The following is a 20,601-nucleotide window of genomic DNA, read 5'->3' on the forward strand; positions in this document are numbered from 1 at the left end:
ATGTTTATAATATGAGTGTTTCTAAATCGGCCGATTCAGAATTATTCTGGAACAAGACACATCAAGTGAAATGTACGATATTCCCAGGTTTTAATAAGGTGCAAAATAAAAACTTCATTTTGAGACATTTTCTTTATTAAAAAAAATATATTAGCCAAAGTATAAAAATGCATTGCAAAAAAAATTACTCAGTTGAACATTCCTGTGGCACTTATGAGACATTTATGAGCATTTCAACTGCTGCTTTCATTCCACTATCAGGAACTGACGAGGAGGCTTGTTACCAAATGCAGATAAAACTTCTCAAAAACAATGTTAGATGACAGAACTGTGCCAGAGACTCAGGCTGTCAGGGCATGCTAATCCAGTTTGTACATTATCTAAACCTGTTTTTTTTCCTTGAAGGTATCTTTGGTGAAATAATAGATGACATAGACATGTTCTATGGTTTGTAATGCATCTTAAATAACTAATCTCACCTGATCCTCAAAAATGAGGGAGGGTTAGATATTCTAGATATTCTTTTAACAGGAAAAGAAACAGGGCTTAGCAAGGCAATGACTTACAGTCCCAATTAAAAATTGTTTTATGATTATTTATTTAAAATGTCACCATCAGACGAGTCGAACTTTAACCTGTCTTCCCCCATCACCAAGGATTGTATTCTTGTCACTTCATCAATCTGCCTCCCCCAGATCTGGAGTCTGCGGACCTATATTAGAATCCCAGCTCTGTCACATATGAGTACATTTTCCATATCAGAAGAATGCTCCTTATAATTAGGGATTGTCTCAATTCATATTTATAGCCCCAGCACCTAACATGGTTCGTGGACACATAGTAGGCATTTCATACTTGAAACTTGATTGGTTCATCTCGGGCAAATAACTTTCCCATTTGTAAAATGAGAAGATTGAATCTCCCATCAATATTCCATGATCCTGTTTGCTCACTGGTTAGCCCAGCATTCGGGCTAGACACAATAGAACATCAATTGGCCAGTTTTCATGCCTTTGTTGGATGTTAATTCATGTCAATTTTGCTAAAAGTTGAAGTTTTTGATTGTTTCAATTTCATTTGTTCACATTTCCCAGATTCCCCATTGCCACAGATTTTCACAGAAGTCACAGAATTTCAGAGCTGGAAGGGACCTTGGTGGCCACTGCCTGAAACGTGGTCCTCTGGTCTTATCTTGAAGACTATGTAAACTGAAGAAGCACTACCTTTTACAGCAGCGTATCCATTTTACTTAGTGGTAGCTCGTCATTCAGAAGTTTTTCCCTGACATCATCCCTGAATTTGGCTCTCTGGCACTTAGATCCATGCCCCTACTTCTGCCCACTGGGGCCAAACAGAACACATCCAAACCACCTTCCACTGGACAGTATTTCAAGTACCCAAAGATTGATATGCCCCCTGAATCGTCTTTTCTCCAGGCTAAATATCCCCATTCCTGTAAACAGATCTTAACGTGGCACGGACCTGAGAAACTTCAGCATTCTGGTCAATGTCGCTCCTAAACTGTGCTGCCCGAAACTAAACACAAAATATCCTTCCCTGTCCTCAAGGGCTTAACTCTAATAGGGCAGACAGCACGCATAAATCAAACCATACAAGACAAATACAGACTACAGGAAGGTAACACGGGAGGACCAGAAAAGGCCACTGTGGGGGAGGCAGTCCTTGAGCTGTGTAGAAGGCAGAGATTCAGAGTCAGAAGTTGAAACGCAGAGCATTCCAGCCCTACAGGAGAGATAGCCCAAAGCAAAGAGATGAATGACACAATGTTGTCAAGTAGACCAGAATGGCGGGACTGTAGGGTTTGTGGAGAGAAGAATGCAAGATGATTGGAAAGGGCCAAGTTGTCTACAGCATTCAACGTAAAAAGAGTTTCTATTTATTCCTAGAGATGATAGGAAAACACTGGAGTTTATTGAGGCAGAGAGTGACAAGGTCAGACCTACGCACGCTTTAGGGAAATCACTGAGTTTAGGAGGGATGAGAGTGGGCAAAGACTTGAGCTAGGGAAAACAATTTAGAAGATTGAAACAATAGAACAGGTGAGAGGTAATGACAGGGCCCGAATTACGGTGGTGGCTGTGCGAGTCGGAAGAGAGGTATAGGAGAGATGTAGGGAAATTACAAGATTTAGCAACTAATCGAATATGTGGGGTAAGCAAGACAGGAAGTGAAAATGACGCCAAGGTTTTGAACCTAGATGATGAGGAGGATGGTAGAGCATGCGCTCATGCGCACATGTGCATGCTTGCGCACACACACACACACACACACACACTCACTCACTCACTCACTCACTCCTGGGTTGTGTAGCAAGAAAGGAACAGGTCCAGAAGCAAGCATCAGCACTGCGGCTCAGAGCAGAGCTGGTCTCAGTTCCAGCTTTTAGCCCGGTGTGCAGCCTGCAGAGGAGTACCTAGGGTAGCAATCCCACACCAAACGAAAGCCTGTAATTCTGTCACTCTGAACCAGCAAGACTTCCTAGCTGGCTGACAGGGGCTAAGTCCAGCAGCAATCTAATTTGCTCAGATCCAAACCCAGGTCAGGAACTTTTAGCATGCAGACCAGGGGAAAAGAAACAGACTCTACCCTGAATCACACTGCTTGAGTAGGGCTGAAAGCTTACAAGTTTCCTGCCTGAGCTGTCTCTGAGATCCCCCAGCAATAGGACCAGCTCAGACTGGAAACAAACAAACCCCTCCTCCCCCAAAAAAAACCACCATAAAAAGTTACTATGGTGACAAGGATACTCAAGACACAAATCCAGAAAAAGAGAATGACTCCAAAAATGTACAAGCAAAGTCTCAAAGAAAAACAAAACATGAGCACTAATTCAACCAGAATTCTTGGAAGAGATAGTGTTTTTAAAAAGCTAAGTAGATGTTTTTGTCAATGAAATGAGAGTGCTAGAGGAAAAAAACTGGAAAATTGAAAGCTATGGAAGAAAAAAATTGGAAAAGAAATTAGCTTGGCACAAGAGGTATAACACCTTGCCCAAGCAACAAACTCCTTAGAAATTAGAATGGAATGGACCCAAAAGAAGCCAATAATTTTATCAGACAACCAAAATATTAAAACACAGTCTGGAAAAACAGAAGAAAATGGAAGGTATCTCATAGCAAAAACTATTGATAATGAAAACACAGATTGATGATTAAAAAAGATTAAGAACCATTGCACTACCTGAATGCCATGACCAGACAAGTTCCTAGACATTATATTTCAAGAAATTTTATAAAGAAAACTGTCCAGATCTCTTAGAACAAAAAGGCAAAGTAGAAAGAATCCACCAGCCACCTCCTGAAAGGGGAGAAAGGGAAAAGAAGAATTAGAGAGAAGGTAGATTAAGGAACAGATTAAACCTAAGCAAAGCAAACTGTAAGACTATACAAAAATATTTATAGCTCTTTTTGAGGTAGCATAGAATGGGAATTTGAGAGGGCACCCGTAAATTGGGGGATGTCTGGACAAGTTTTGGCATACAAAAGGGATGGAATACTACTGTGCTGTAAGAAATGATGAAAATGTTTTCAGAGAAGCCTGGGAAGACTTACATGAACTGATGCAGAGTGAAGTGAACAGAACCAAGAGAATGACAATAACATGGTAAAGACAAACAACTTCACAAGAATCAGGAATTCTGATCAGTGTAATCAATAACCACAATTTCAGAGGATTAATGACAAAACATGCTTCCTACATCCTGACAGAGAGGTAAAAGACTCAAAGTGCAGAATGAGACACATATTTTTAGATGTGGCCAACGTGGACATTTGTTTTACTTAACTATACCTATTTCTAACAAGGATTTTGTCTTCTTTCATTCCCAATTTTAGGGGCAGGGAAAGTAAATTTTTGCTGATTGAAAAAAAGTATAATTTTTTAAAAAATAGTAATAGGTAAATTCATGAAGGAGTTTTAGAGAAAAAGCTGAGGGAGTGAAGGTGAATTTTATTTTGGTAACATTGACCTTTCAACGCCTACAGGATATCCACTCTGAAACGTTAAACACAACTGGTGATATAAGACTAGAGCTCAGGAAATTAGACTAGGGCTGGATAAACAGATCTGGGAATCATTTGTATAGAGATGGTAATTGAATCTCCAAGCCAATGAGATCACCAACTGACATAGTTTCAATCGTTTTTTTCAGTCGTGTCCAACTTTGTGACCCTATTTGGGGTTTTCTTGGCAAAAATACTGCAGTGGTTTGCCATTTCCTCCTGCAGCTCATTTTACAGGGTTAAGTGACTTGCCCAGGGTCACTCAGCTAGTCAGTGTTTGAGACTGGACCTAGCACTCTATCCACTGCTGTGCTACTTAGCTGCCCACTGAGATATTTATAGATATAAAAAAGAAGAGAGCCCAAGACAGAGCTGCAGGTCACACCCATAGTAGTGGGTCAGACAGATAAGTAGACAGTCAAGAGAAAGAGCAGTCATAAAAACCCAGAGAGGAAAAAGTATATATCCAGAATCAGAAGGTGGTCAACAGTGTTAGAGGCTTTAAAGAGGTCCAGAAAGATAAGAATTGAGAAAAAGTCAATCGAGAGATCACTGGTAACTTTGGAGAAAGCATTTTCATTTGAATGATGATTTCAGGAAGCCAGAGTACAGAAGGTTTAGAAGAGCCTGAAAGGATGAAAGAGATCAAGTGTGGATGGTAAGGAGCATACCGACGAGGGAAAAGGAATATAGGAATATGGTGGGCACAGGAGGACCTAGTAAAGGTGGGAAGCTAAAGAGGAGGGCAAGAATTGAGCTAAGCACTTCTATAAAGATTATCTCATTTGGTCCTCCATCCCATTTTACAGTTAAGGAAACTGAGGCAAACAGAGGTTAAGTGATTTGCTCAGAGTCACACAGCTAGTAAACATCTGAGGCCAGATTTGAACCCAGGTCTTCCTGACTCCAGGCCCAATGTTCAATCTACTGTATCACCTAGCTGCCTCCGGACAGGGGGAAACATGGGTTTGTTTATAGATAGCAAGTAAGGAGCAGTAGATATGAGCAGTCTGCTAAAGAAGATGGGAGAGAGTAAGACAGGGGTACGTGCAGAGGAGCTGGTCTTGGCAAACAGAAGCACCACCTCCTCAGAGGCTGGAGTGAAGGAAGAAATAGCAGGAGACAAAGTCAGAGTGTTGGGAGAAGAGGAATGGGTGAAGGCATCTCTCAATGTCCTCACTTTCTTTCCGTGAATCATGAGTCCAGCTCCTCAGCAGAGAAGATTAAGGAGGGAATGGTGTGGGAGGTTTGAAGAAGAAAAGGTTGGGAATATCTATGCCCCTCATGCAGCTAGGTGGCGCCATAGTGCATAGAGCTCCAGGCCTGGAGTCAGGAAGACTCATTCGGTCAAATCTGGCCTTGAACACTTAATAGCTGTGTGACCCTAGTACCCTGAACATTTGCTGTTGTTCAGTCATTTCAGGCGTAACCAACTCTTGGAGACTCCATCTGGGCTTTTCTTGACAAAGACAGTGGAGTGGTTTGCCATTTCCTTTCTCCAGCTCATTTCACAGATGAGGAAACTGAGGCAGTGAAGTGATATGCCCAGGGTCACACAGCTATATGTGTTCGACACTAGATCTGAACTCATGAAGATGAGTCATCCTGACTCCAGGCCCAGCCCTCTCTCCTCTGCACTACCTAGCTGTCCTGCCTAGAACCCAGTAAACATTTAATAAATGTTTATTTACAAATTGAAGTGTTTGGTTGGTTTTTTTTTTAATTCAACATATATGCTTCAGGAAGATGCATCATTTTCTCAGATAAAAGGAAATTTGGCACAGGAAAAACAAACTTTAAGTTAAAATTAAAATTCACTCTCTAACCCACTACTACCAAATTGGTAATACATGACCAGAAAACAGGTCCAATTCCTTCTTACATGTCGCATGCACACAATACACACACACACACACACACACACACACACACACACTCACACACCCCTCTACCACTACCACCACCACCAGCCCACTTATAGCTTGGTGAGAATTCATGCATAAGGTTCACAAAACAGAATTATGTCCCCCAATGGCTTACAGACCCAACATGACTATTCGAACAACCTATATCCCACAAGCTGGAATTATAAAAAGCAAGGATTACTATTTTTTACTGTGGAAAATGTGCCTTGAGTCAACAAAATACTGGATAAATTACAGAGGGAAGAAAGTTCCTTAGTTCGCAGAGCACCATTTTCTCATAGCTAGAAACTATTATTTCATGCTGAGCACCCAACAATCTGTTTTCTAACAGCAGAACTAACAACACGACCAAGGGGAAAGACCTAGAAATCAACAGAAATTGGGAGACTGAAGAGGAAAAAAGGAAAGGAAAGGGCTCTAGCTAGAACTATGTCGTAGCTATATAGACATAGATCTAGAGACAGAGAGCTAGACAGAGAGATAGAGAGATAGGGACTAATACCGTTCCATTGGTATGGGGAACTCCCAGTGAAGAAACTCCTCCACCAGCGCAGGTCAGCCCCTTCTCAGAAATTACACAGTTGTTTAAAGCACCAGTTAAGTCACACGCCCAGGGTTACATAGCCAGGATGTGTCCAAGGTGGCACTTGATCCAAAGTCTTCCTGGCCACTCTGAATGGATATATATGTGTGTGTGTGTGTATGCATACACACCTATGTATACATATATATGTATATACATAGAGACATCAAGTGGCTTAGAGGCGCAGTGGATAGAGCGCTGGGCCTAAAGTCAAGAAGACTCACCTTCCTGAGTTCAAAACTTACAGTCGCTTCATCCTGTTTGCCTCAGTTTCCTCATCTGTAAAATGAGCTGGCAAACCACTCCAAGATCTTTGCCAAGAGAACGCCAGATGGGGTCACAAAGAGGTGGACATGACTAAACAACAACACAAAGACGGAAACAGACATATGGACAGACAGACATTTGTAAGCTTGGAATTAGCCACAGAGACAGACAGAAAGCAGCGCCTTTACGGAGACCCTGCATTAAAGCACCATCAGATAGGTACATGAGGTAGGCTCCCTGACTTTCTACTGGCTGTCCCCTGTGACTAGACTGACTCTTTCTTTACTGCCATCTTTTAGAATCTCTAGCTTCCTCTAAGCACAGCTGAACTGCCACCTCTTACAGGAAGATGCTCCTGAGGCCACCTGCTATTAATCCTTCCTCGCAAAACAAAAATTGTCTTCCATTTTCTTTGCAGATACTTTGTATATCATTTTATGTACACATGTTGTTTCTTCTCCGATAAATGTAAGCTCACTGAGGGCAGGAAATGTTGCATTTTTGTCTTTGTATCCATCCCCAGCACTAGGACAGAGAATGGCACATGGTAGGCACTTAATAAATGCTTGCTTCTTCTCCTATTTGAACCTGTTTCTTTTTCTGTAAAACAAGGGGAATGGAGCAGATGATCTCCAAGTCCCCTTCTCACTCTAAAACCTAGGACAGCAATAGCAGAAAGGTCACTGACGTCTGCGGGCATCACGTTTCCTGACAACACGCTTCTTGGGTTTGTAAATCCTGGTTTCATCACAGTTGAGGTTATGACTACTTTTCTTATGGCAGGCAATATGCACCAATTTGAGATTATCGGAGGTAAAAAGCAGGCTGTAGAAATATTCCCAGTCTACTTCTCTCCCATCTTGCTCAGCAACAGCTTCAGTCAGGGTGGGCACAATGGTGCGTTTCTTTTCTATTCTGCAAGAGAAGATGAACTAGTTATTGGCTCTCAGAAAGTGAGCAATTTCCCTCCTCAAGCCAAAAGAACATCCAAATGACGGGTTTTTTACTTACCCATTTGAGGACCAGCCAACCTAATTTCATTTCTAACAGGTTCTTCCTTTAAAATATAGCTCAGGTACTATTTCCTTCCTGAGGTCTTTACTGGCTCCTCCCTCCCCTGGCTCTCCAGTTTCTAGAGCTCTCCTCCCACAATCCTCAAAGATGGATTTATATTTTTATTTGTTTCATATTAAGAAGAAAGTCAGCCACATTACCAAAAAAATTATTTTGTAGAGCTAGAAAAACTAATAACAAAAGATCAAGAATATCAAGGGAATCAATGAAAAAAATGAGAAGGAAGGTGACTTAACAGTACCAGATCTCAAACCGTATTGCAAAGCTGTAATCATCAAAATAATCTGATGCTGGCCAGAAATGGAGTGGTTAATCAGTGGAATGAATTTGGTACACAATACACAGTAGTAAATGACCAGAATAATCTAGTGTTTGACAAACCCAAAGATCCAAGGTTTAAGGACAAAAAAATCACTATTTGACAAAAAGTGCTGGGAAAACTGGAAAGCAACATGGCAGAAACTAGGTATAGATCAACATCTCACACAATATACCAAGATAAGGTCAAAATAGGTATATGATCTACATATAAAGGGTGGCAACATAAGCAAATTAGGGGAGTATGGGATGTTTTACCTGTCAGATTTATGGATAAAGGAAGCATTTGTGACCAAACAAGAGAAAGGGAACCTTATGAGATGCGAAATGGATAATTTTGATTATATCAAATTCAAAAGGTTTTACACAAACAAAATCAATGCAACCAAGATTAGAAGGGAAGCAGGAAATTGGGGGGGTGAGGGATTTCACAGCAAGTTTCTCTGATAAAGGCCTCATTTCTCAAACATGTACTGAACTGAGACAAATTTATAAGAATACGAGTCATTTCCCAATTTATATATGGTCAAAGGACACAAAGAAAGCCTTCAGAAGAAGAAATCAAAGCTATCTATAGTCATATGAAAAAAAAAATGCTCTAAATCACTATGGTTTAGAGAAATGCAAATTAAAACAGCTCTGAGGTACCATCTCACACCTATCAGATTGGCTAAAATTACAAAAAAGGAAAATTACTAGTGTTGAAAGGGACGTGGAAAAACAGGGACACTGCTACACTCTTGATGGAGTTGGGAACTGATCCAACCATTGTGGAGAGCAATTTGACACTATGCCCAAAGGGCTATAAAACTGCATATCCCTGGACCCAGAAATACCACCACTAGGTCTGTACACCGAAAAGATCAAAGAAAATGGAAAAGGATCTATATGTGCAAAAATGTTTACAGCAGTTCTTTTTGTGGTGGCAAAGAACTGGAAATTCAGGGGATGCCCATCAATTGGGAAATGGCTGAACAAGTTGTGGCATATGGTTCTGATGGAACACTATTGTGACATAAGAAATGATGAGCACAATGTTTTCAGAAAAACCTGGGAAGACTTACACGTACTGATGCAAAGTGAAATGAGTAAAACCAGGAAAACGTCATACACAGTAACAGCAATATTGTACAGAGATCAACTAGATGACTTAGCTCTTCCCAGCAATCTAATGCTCCAAATCATTCCAAAGGACCTATGAGAAAAAATGCTATCCACATCCAGAGAAAGAACTGATGGAGTCTGAATGCCAACTGAAGCATACTTTTTAAACTTCTTTTATTATGCTTGAGTTTTTTTGGTCTGCATTTTCTTTTGCCACATGGCTAATATGGAAATGTTTTGCATGACTCACATGTATAATCTATATCAAGTTGCTTTCCTTGTCAAGGAGGAGGGAGGACAGAGAAGGAGGAAGACAATTTGAAACTCAAAATTTGAAAACATGAGTAAAATTTTTTGTTTACATGTAATTGAGAAAAAAGTAAAAATTAAATGTAAAAAAGAGAAGAATGTAGGGATTGCTTCATTTTTATCTCTATTTGAGGTAATATTTTTAAAGCACTTAGCACAATAGGAAGGCAAAGCAAGGGAAGATGTCTATCCAGCTTTCTATCCACTACACCACCCACTGCTTCTGGTGCCCAATAGGCACTTATTAAACGTTCTTCCCTCTTTATTCCCCTAGCCCAGTGCCTGGCACAAGTGATAAGAATAAGGGCATGCCTTATGATCTCACTGATAGTGACAATGCTCAAGGCAGCTCTGTCTCCAAAATTTAGCATCTTACAGAGAAGCCCAGAGCATTAAGAGATTAAGTAACATGCCAGGGTCACACTGCTAGTATTTACCAGAGGTGAGACTTGAATATAAGTCTTGACTTCAAGGTCAGCTCTATTTACTATGCCATGTTGCCTGTTATGTTTATAGTAGGTGCTATTTAACTATTAGCTCGAATTTCTTTGTTTTCAGTCATGTCTGGCTCTTCATGACTCCATTTGGGGATTTCCTTGGCAGAGATACTGGAGTAGTTTGCCATTTCCTTCTCTAGCTCATTTTACAGATGAGGAAACTGAGGCAAACAGGGTGAAGTGACTCGTCCAGGGTCACAAAGCTAGTCAGTGTCTGAGACCAGATTTGAACTCCAGGCCCAGTGCTCTGCGCACTATGGAGCCACTTAGGTGCCCCATTTATTATATAGCCTATACCAACTTATCTGTACTTTCCCCACCAATAGAATATCAACTCCTTGAGGTTAAGGACTAGCTCACTTTTATACCCCCACTACACCACACCACACATCTAACTTCTGCTTGAACTCCTCCAGTGAAAAGGGAAGCTGCCATTTTTCAAGGCAGCCTATTCCGCTTTGGTAGGGTTCTCATCATTACAGAGTTTATTTTTTCCTGAAATTGAGCTCCAATCACCCTCTCTGTAACTTTATGTCATTCTTCCTGGATCTGCCTTCTGAGGCTAAACAGAATAAATCCAATCCTTCCCCCACAAGACAGCTTTTCAAATATTTGACAACAACCGCCATGGCCCCCAGATCTTGTCTTCTCCAGACTTTGTTCACAGTAATCCAGTTCCACAGTGTCACAGTCAGGATTCAAACCTTGTCTTTTGTCTCCACATAGAATGCTGTGCCCACTGCACCACTACATCTCTGCATCAGCACCATCCTTTGATTTGCTACCATAGCCAATCACTATAAAATTAAGTATCTTCATAAGTTACTAGACACTCTAATAAGGTTAATTAACAGTACATAAGTACCAAACATTCAGCCCAGTGTATTGCCCCAACAAGATTAAAATTTAATTTGAAAATATTTAGCAAAATTAATAATAAAAGATAATAGAATATAGATGATATTAATATGTAGTTTTCCAAGCCTGTAGGGATTGTTAGGTATAGTTGAGTGGTCCCCGTTTTCATTTGATTTTGACTCCACTGGCACAGAGAATAGAGAACTGGCCTTGAAGGAGCCAGATTGATGTAGGTTCAAATCCTGCCTCTGACACATGGGGACTAGTTAACCTTTGGCAAATCACTTCACTTTTACCATCTAGGCAACTCTCTTAAGACAGCAAGGTATTAGTAGAGGGAGTTCCTTCACCAAGGAGCTCCCAGTATCAGTGAAATCACATATCTGGTCCCCATCCCTATTAACAGCAGACATGCTGCTGTCTTGGTTGGGTCACTTTGCTCTGGCTACATGAATGGCACTGAAGATGCCTAGCTTTACTTACTTGTGATCTAAGTTCCACGTGCTGAAGAGAATTCGACTTTCCCGGTTGCTATAGGGGTTGATGGAGTGTTTAGACAAACAAGCATCCAAATCGAAAGGACCCTAAAATGGCAAAATGGGAGACAAGTCGATTTGAACTCCAGTGAATTTTGCCGTCCCTCCATCAAAGGGGTGAGTAAAATGAATTTCAGTAAAAATGAACCCTATTATCCCATTGGATTTTATGATAAAATGGGAGATGGCTTCCCATGGAGGGGGGAAATTAGCTCACAATAATATAAGCTGAAAAGCTAGGTAATACCTCCTGGATCAAGAGGGGATGCACTTACGAGGTAGGAGAAGAGATCTATTTTTGGACATGGCCAATGCATGCATTTCTTTCGCTTGGTTGGGCATATGTTGCAAGGCTTTGGTTTGGTTTTTCCTTTTTCTTTTTCCAAATGGAAGTGGAGAACATAAATGCTTATTAATTGAAAAAACACCAGCAGCCTCTCTACACCCAGTGATGGTTTTTGTCCCTAATTAGCAATTGGTTCTAGAAGCATTTTCCCGATGCCAGGATTCCCTCCTGAATAGCCTTGCACCACTAACTCTATGAACCATAGGAACTCCAGCTCTGCCTAGAGAATTCAGATTTTGCTCAGAACCAATAGGCCTCTTCCAGGAACATAGCGGGTGCCTAATAAATACTGTCAGGATAACTAATTTATTGCTCACGTGTGTCCCTCACACTTTCTATCTGGGCAGGTATGATGTCTATAAGACTAGGCTGAAATATGACATATTAGCAAGTGCTGATGTAAAATAAAGCAAGTTCCCTGAGGGCAGGGAATGTTCTGGTTTTGTCTTTGAAGCCCTAGCCTGGCTCCTGGCACAAAGTAAGCACTTAATGAATGGTTGTTAAATGAATGAATGAGCGAATGAATGAATGAATGAATGAACTCTCCAGCCAGAAAGTTTCTTAAGTTCTATGCTCCAGATTAGACAAAATAAGTTCTCTCCCTTTCTAATTTAATCAGTCACTAAGCATCTATTAAAGCACCTACTCTGAGTCTAGCTGTAGAAGTGACCTATATATTATGTATTATTACATTCTAACTTGTCTTCAAAATTATTTGTGGGTCTCATTCCTTAGCACAGTGCCTGGCACGTGATAAGAAATGAATAAATGTTATACAACCACATCATGACTAGTTTAAATAATTAATCCCCTCAAGTGGCCAAATGTACTTGAATTTACACTGCTTGAAATTTTAACTGTGGAAAATATGGTAACTGGTTCAAACCCAGTGGAAATAGGTAGTTAGAATACTAAGTATCAAAATACTGCAACTACTTCAGGGGATCCACTATTCTCATTTACCAGGACTTCTCTGTGTATATGTGTGTACGTGTGTGTGTGTGTGTGTGTGTGTGTGTGTGTGCGTGTGTATGTATCTCTGTCTCTCTCCTCTCTTCCTCCTCTTTCCTTCCTTTCTCTCCATCTACCTATCCATCTATATATCCATACACCCATTTACCATCTCTCCATGCATCTCTCCATCCATTCACCTATCTCTTTCTCTTTCTCTATCCTCTCTCATTAAATTGGTAGGCCCTGACATGCTGGGATGATGTGATTTTTGCCATTGTTTGTGTCCCAGAACCTCACATAGTGCCATAGCACAGAATCAGCATTTGATAAATGCTTGTTGACTGAGTTTCCATTTTCATATCCTTAGTACCTCAAAAAATGTCTTCATTTCACATGGTCACAGAAGGTCAGAGATAGAAGGGACCTCAGAGGTCATCTAATCCAGGTCCCTTCCATCTCTGACCCATATGGGGTATCGACCCACAGTTTAAGAAGTGCTGAAGGGGACAAGAGCGGGAAACGGTTAAGAAGCCCTGATCTAATGCAATCCCTCATTATTCAGAATTAGAGAATGAAGTTAAAGGACAGAGGTGATTTATCCAACATCTCCCAGCTAGTTAGTGGCAAAGCCAGGGCTAGACTCCCACTGCACCACTGCTGTGCGCATTGAGCACCATGTGCCTTGAAGGTCTTTCAAACCAAGGCTCAATAATCACTTGTCAGAGATATTATAGTGATTCCTTTCACGTATGGGTTGGAGTAGCTCGCTGCCAAGGGCTCTTCCCATTCTCAAGCTCTGCGCTGCTGTGACTGTTCTAGCAAACATGGGATAGACAAAGGAAGTACAAAGAAGTTGTTTCCGGACCACAATGGATATATGGCTCTTTCTATGCAGAGCACATCTCTTCAGTGGATGAGATGGTGATGAGGAAAGAGCAGAAGACAAAGTTAAAATGCATCATCATCCTCCTTGTAGTTCCCATGCTTTTGTGTATCTTCTTCCTCCTCCTGGACTACCCTCTCTTGCTCCTTGGCTTGTCTAAATTCATAAGACCTAGCCTAAGACAAAGCCCTCTCTGATTTCACCAAAATCTTTCCTTTTCTGAACTTCCACAGCCCTAATCATCAGAATTATAAAGCAGTGCTTTGTACTGGACTCCAGACTTGTGAGGTTATCATAGGAAGGAACTCCTGGTTTACATACTCCTTCCTCAGATGTATATCCGCAACTCTTCTTAATACGTTAGCTTTATACAGAAGGCTAAGGATTAGGGAGTCTGATTTCATTGGCAAAGGGAACTCTCGGTGAGGGCACTCTGTCTGCCATTGTAAGTTGGCACCTTCTTTACAATTTACAGCTTTGAAGAGTGATCTAGTGGCAACAATCGCTCAGCCAGTAAGTGTCAAAGGTAGGCCTTAGGTCTTTGTGAATTCAAGGTTAGCTCTTCTGGCATGCTGCCTTCCTAGTAAACACTCAATAGAAAGTTGTTGAACTGTAGGAAAGATGTCTTTATGGCCAGAGTTGCTTACAATCATCTACATAAACAAAAAAAAATGAGAAAAACTGCAGTCTCCCCCAAAGACACTGCTGCAGCAGGACGTCTTTAATCTCCCTTCCCTTGCTTGGACACTGACTGAAGACTGAGCATCACGCCACCTGCTGCTCAAACCACTTAGAAACTATAGGAAGGCCACAGCTTCAGGAGGTGGATTATGCTGGAAATTCAATTTGCAATTTATAAATGGCAAAAAGTGCTACTTGAATTGCTATTCACACCCCAGCAGGGACAAAGCATTAGCAAAAGCCCCAGGTCCTCATCACCACCATGCCAGATGAAATCTGCCAGACCTACTACAGAAGAAAAATGGAAGAGGCCAAGGAAGTGGTTGATTTGCATATGAATCTCTCCCCCTCCACCCAAATCCAAGCAACCCTGTTTCAAGGTCCTGACATAGATAAATAATAACATACAACATATACATACATACATATATCCACATCTATCTATCTATCTATAGAGACAGACAGATAGATAGATAGATAGATAGATAGATAGATAGATAGATAGATACATAGATACATAGATACATAGATACATAGATAGATACATAGATAGATAGATAGATATATGCAGCGAGGTGGTAAAATGGATCGAGTGCTGGGCATAAGGTCAGGAAGAATTCAAATCTGGCCTCAGATACTGGCTATGTGATCCTGGGAAAGTCACTTAACCCTACCTGCCTCCGTTTCTTCATCTATAAACTAAGCTAGAGAAGGAAATGGACAAATCACTTCAGTATCTCTGCCAAGAAAATCTTAAATGGGGTCATGGAGAGTCAGACATGACTGAACAGTCATGAAGAGTTGGACATGACTGAAACAACCGAACAACAACATAACACATATAATAGTAGGCAGAAGATACATAATAATATATAATATATATAACCATTTTTAAGATGATTACCACAAACTCTGACCCACATGGAGAATAATACGAGCACATTTCTGGTACATAGATTGTTTCTGCTCCCCCCATCTACTTGGGATTTCACTGACACTCAAACTCCAAGCCCAGGCTTCCACCCCTGAACTACGTGTCAGTCGTTTCAGTTGTGTCTGATGATCCATGACCCTATTTGGGGGTTTCCTGGTAAAGATACTGAAGTAGTTTGCCATTTCCTTCTCCAGCTCATTTTACAGATGAGGAAACTGAGGCAAATGGGGTGAAGTGACTTGCCCAGGGTCTCATAGCTAGGAAGTGTCTGAGGCCCAATTTGAACTCAGGAAGATGAACTTCCTAATTCCAAGCTCAGCACTCTATTCACTATGATGCCACCCAGCTGCCCTAAATGATTTCTACTATCATGCCATAACCATATGGCAAAGAAGCAGCTTTCTTTCATAAAATCTTAGAGTCACAAAGGACCTCGGTACTCAGCTAGTCCAAACCATAATGGAATAAGAATCCCCTTTATCACCTCCCCAACAAGTATTCTTCTTACTCAAAGGAAACAACTCCATCTCCCATTTCTATGCCTTTGCATTGGCTGTTTTCAATGCCTGAAATTCACTCTATCCTCCCCTCTGTGTAGGAGAATCCCTTGTTCCCTTCAAGTCTCACCTATTACAAGTCCTCCTTTCTACATGAAGCTATTCCTAGTTCCCTTTCCCCCGGCTAGTACCTTACCACCCCCCCCAAAAAAAGTTACCTTGTATCTACCTTATCCATACCTTGACTTTGTTCACCCTATTTGATATTAAGTTTCTTAAGAGAAGGAACTGTTTCTTCTGTCTTTGTATCAATGGGTGCCCTGCACAGTGCTGGGCTTATAGTAGGGTCTCAGTAAAATATTTTTTGATTGCTTTATCAGTCATCTAGCCTCCATTTCAAGTCTGATGGCTCATTACATACCATTTTTGTACAGCTTTAACTATTAGAGAGTTTTTCTTATATTGAGAAAAAAAAAATCAACCTTCTCCCACTTAACCCAAAACCCCTTCTATGACATGATTTTTAGAATCCTCACTATCCTGGTCAACCTCCAGCTTGTCACTATCCTTCCTAAGATGCTCCACTTTGTCAATATCCTTCTTAAGATGAGGCTCCAAATGCCACCTGTTCAAGACCGAGAATAGCAAAGCTATACAAGTCAATAAGCATTTATTAAGCACCTACTATGTTCCAGGCACTGTGCTAATTGCTCGGGATACACAAAGAAAGGCAAACAACAGTCCCAGCTCTTAAGAAATGCAGAGTCTCTGGGGGCAACTAGATGGCGCAATGGATAGTGCACCGGCCCTGAAGTCAGGAGGACCTGAGTTCAAATACAGCCTCAGACCAGACACTCAACACTTACTAGCTGAGTGACCCTGGGCAAGTCACTTAACCCCAATTGCCTAAAAAAAAAAGAAAGAAAAGAAATGCAGAGTCTAACAGGGGACATAACAGGCAAACAACTACGTATAAACAAGACATAGGATCAATTGGGGGTGCTCTCAGAAGGGGATCAATTCAATTAATTAATTAATTAACTTAATTAATTAATTAATACAATTAAAGGGAATGCATTGCCCTGGCTCTGATCCTATTAACACAGCCAAAGTTCACTGCTAGAACACACTGCTGACTCACGTGGTAGTCCACTGACACCCCTACATCTTGTGGACATGAACTGTTGCCTGGACACACCTTTCCTGTCCTCTCCTTATACAGTCATGTTTTGGTTTGTTTTTTAATTCCTTAGTAGGCTTTTACATTTCTCTTTATTGAACTGAGTCCCCTTAGATTTAGCCCACTGGTCTAACCTGTTTTGATCTTTTTGAATGCCAGTGGCTTCATCAGATGTAAGGATTAAGCCTCCTAGCTTTGCGCCACCTGCCACATGGATAAGCAGGTATCTCTTATCTCCACCTGAGTAACGGATAAAAAATATTGAACAGGCAGTGTTGGTTATGTTTTGCCGAGTTGTTTGTTTGTTTGTTTTATTTCCTCTTTTTTTTTTATTCTTTGTTACAAAGGCTCACTGTCTGAGCAGGGAGGAAATATGGAGAGATTTGGAGATGAAGCTGATATACACCATGCAAGCAAAAGATACTAATGAAATCTTTAAACTATATTGAACAGAACAAGGCCAAGGACAGATCCCTGGAGCATGCCATTGAAGGAGGTAGGATAAAGAAAACTAGGATTAGAATCAGAGGAACTGAGTTCTGGGCTTCGGTGTCATCTGCAAAATGAGAGCATTAGATCTCATAACCTCTAAGGTCCCTCCTACCTCAAAATCTACCATCCTGGATACTTCTTCTCCAGGTCCATTAATCATTCTGTTACAGGATACTGGATTGGGTCTATACTGGCAATGCCACCAGTTGTGGTTAATCTCCCCTTTCTTACTTCTAAAAGAACCAAAAGTTATGGCGAGCTCTCTTTTTCTCCCCACCCCCCCCACCCCTTCCATGCAAACCCCTCTGTCTGGCATTTAAAGCTCACAACAATCAGACCTCTATTTAATACCAATTCTCCCTTTATTCAGGGAATTCATCAGTTCAGGCCCACAGACGATTGCATGACCACTTGCTGGGGCTGCTGTAGGAGGGAATCTCACAGGTGCAGATTGGACTAAATGGCCTCTGAGATTCCTTCTATCTCTGAGATTCTGGGATTCTAAGTGGAAAAGGGAGGGAGGCAAAAACCTCCTTTTCACTAAAAAGTTAAGTACTTCCATATACTTTCCAATTTGGTTCCCTACAACCCCAGATCAGGACTTAGAGGCCCTTCAAGATAAGAGCAGACTGGGGTCCTGAGGTCCGGTCCCATAGGCAATAGTGGCTCCCTCTTGAGCGAATGCCCTACCACCCACCTGACAAGAGAACCAGCCTTCTGCGGTGCAAAGACGTTCTCTCCCTTTGTTTCTCCTATCAAAGTAGTTGCCATTGTAGCGCACTGATTTCAGTTTCTCGCACATTTGGCTGATGATTTTGAGATACTCTGCTCGAAGCTGGGGATCGAGGGTGGAGGCATGAGCATTCACCTATAAGAAGACAGGAAGGAAGCCCAGAGGATCAATCATACAAGACATGACACAGATCTTTCACTTCCATCTGACAGATGGTGTAATAGAACACGTTTTTCAGGTGGGTCTAGTGAAGTGTCCCAGCTTTCAACTGATCAATAAACATTTATTAGCCATAAGGTAAGAGGTGCCTCAGGCATAGAAATAAAGAGTTGGCTTCATCATGAGAAGAGCTCTCTAAGCCTATAAACCTACATAGAAGATACAGTGGTATAAGGAATTTCCTCACTGGGAATTTCTGACATCAACAAAATGACAGATCTAGTCCAGTTTTTTTTTAAATGCCAGGCTGAAGTTTCAAGGATACAACATAGTCGCCAATTAGGTAAACAGATACAAAATAAATACAAAATAAAGCAAATTGGCATGGGGCATTAACTGGGGTGGGAGGGAGGATGGTGGAGAGATAATCAGGAAAGCTTCTCAAAGGAAATGGCATATGAACTGAACCTAGAAGGGACTAGAGAGTACTAGAGGTATAGGTGATGCAGGAGTATAACCTGAGTATGGAGGTTGGAAATGCAATGTCATCTATTGTTCAGTTGTTTCAGTCAAGTCTGACTTTTCATGACCGCATTTGGGTTTTCTTGTCAGTGATACTGAAGCAGTTTGCCATTTCCTTCTCCAGCTCATTTGACAGGTGAGGAAACTGGGGCAGACAGGGTTAAGCAACTTGCCCAGGATCACACAGCTCAGAAGTGCCTGAGGCTGGATTTGAACTAAGGAAGAAGTCTTCCCTACTGCAGTGCTCTGACACTGCGCCACCTAGCTGTCCCAAATGTCATTTATAGGAAAAAGCAATAGTATAGCACTAAGTGTAGGAGGAAGAGAAATATATAACCAGCCTAGAAAGAAAGGCAAAGGTCCAGCTTTAAATGCCAAACAAAAGAGTTTTGTTTTATCCTGGATGCAGCAGGATCCTGTGGCTTGTTGAGCAGCGGGGCCATATGGTCAGACACGTTCTTTGGAAGTCGTTTGGAGGCTGAACTGCAGAGGGGAAAGAATGGATGCAAAGAGACCCATCTGGAGGCTCTTCTAAGAGTCTAGGCAGAGGCAATGATGAATGAGGATGTGTGTGGTATAAGTGAGAAGGGGACAAATGCAAGAGACAAGAGGGCATAGAATTGCAAAGACTGCACTTTCAAAAATAAAAATGAGAATAAAGCCCAGCACCTTCACTTGCATCTGTATTTACTGGGGCATCTATCCAGGCTTATTGGTAGGCCCTGTATCCATGGAAGCATCCCACTGCCTTCCTATTAGGCTAAGTTCAAGCAAGGCACGTACATATCATCAACCTGAGAGCCCTTGAGGGTTCATGTTTTCATCAACAGATGATCTGATTGGGCTTGACCCAGAGGAAAGGCGCAACACGCCTGCAGCTGTCCTATGCACTTGTTATGTGCCAGGAAGTGTACTCTTCGATGCTACAGAAGAACACAAATGTTATGTTCAGCCAGGGCAGAATGGGTGGGAAGAGGCAGGAAGAGAAAACGGAGATTTAGGCCCCTTGGAAACAATAGCACCAGCTGTCATCCTGCAGGTCGGGAAAAACAGAGACCTGGTAGCATTCTTCCACCAGTGAAAATGATGCAAAATCTGTTAAGACACTTAACAAGGCCTGAGTACAAGGAATCCTTCTTTGAGAATGCCTTGAAAATGGACCCACTACTTTGCCCTCACTTTTTTTAAAGCCTGAAGGAAATTTTAGAGCATGTGTGACCTTAGCTATGAGTTAAGTGGGACAAGGAACAAGACCTTTCTAGCCCTCAGCTTCCTCATCTGTAACATGAGAGGGCTGGACTAAATGAACTCTCAGGTCCCTTGCAGCTTAAAAGCCATGATTTTATGATCATAGTTTTTAATAGCAAAGTATAAGATCTCAAGAGAGGCAGCTAGGTGGTGCAGTGGATAGGGTACTGGCCCTGGAGTTTAAATCTGGCCTCAGACACTTACTAGCTGTGTGACCCTGGGTGAGTCACTTACCCTAATTGCCCTCTTCCCCAAAAAAAAGATCTCAAGAATAAAAATAATAAATAATAACAGCATTTATATAGCACTTTAAGATTTATAAAGTACTCAGTTTATTCTCGTATCAACCCTAGGAGGTAGATGCCTGTTATTAATCCCATTTTACAGATAAGGAAACTGAGGTACAGAGAAGTTAAATAATTTGCCAGGTTCACACAGCTATTAAGTATCTGATGCAGAGGCTGAACTCAGGTCTTCCT

At 41.4% G+C, this 20,601-nt stretch overlaps 1 protein-coding gene across 2 annotated transcripts in view; it reads right to left on the reverse strand.

The window, feature by feature from the left end:
* Positions 1–113: 113 nt before the first annotated feature.
* Positions 114–20,601, reverse strand: part of DFFB (DNA fragmentation factor subunit beta) — a 32,937-nt gene continuing 12,449 nt past the window's right edge. For both annotated transcript variants that reach the window (XM_020975426.2, XM_020975418.2), the window contains 3 exons: positions 18,158–18,328; positions 11,441–11,541; positions 114–7,712 (listed from right to left, as the gene is read on the reverse strand). In XM_020975426.2, the coding sequence (XP_020831085.1) occupies positions 7,478–7,712; positions 11,441–11,541; positions 18,158–18,328 (507 nt within the window). In that variant the 3' untranslated portion in view covers positions 114–7,477. The remainder of the gene's footprint in view (positions 7,713–11,440; positions 11,542–18,157; positions 18,329–20,601) is intronic.

The sequence above is a fragment of the Phascolarctos cinereus genome, unplaced genomic scaffold (assembly GCF_003287225.1).
Source record: "Phascolarctos cinereus isolate Bilbo 61053 unplaced genomic scaffold, phaCin_HiC Scaffold_726;HRSCAF=1367, whole genome shotgun sequence".
Classification (NCBI taxonomy): domain Eukaryota; kingdom Metazoa; phylum Chordata; class Mammalia; order Diprotodontia; family Phascolarctidae; genus Phascolarctos; species Phascolarctos cinereus.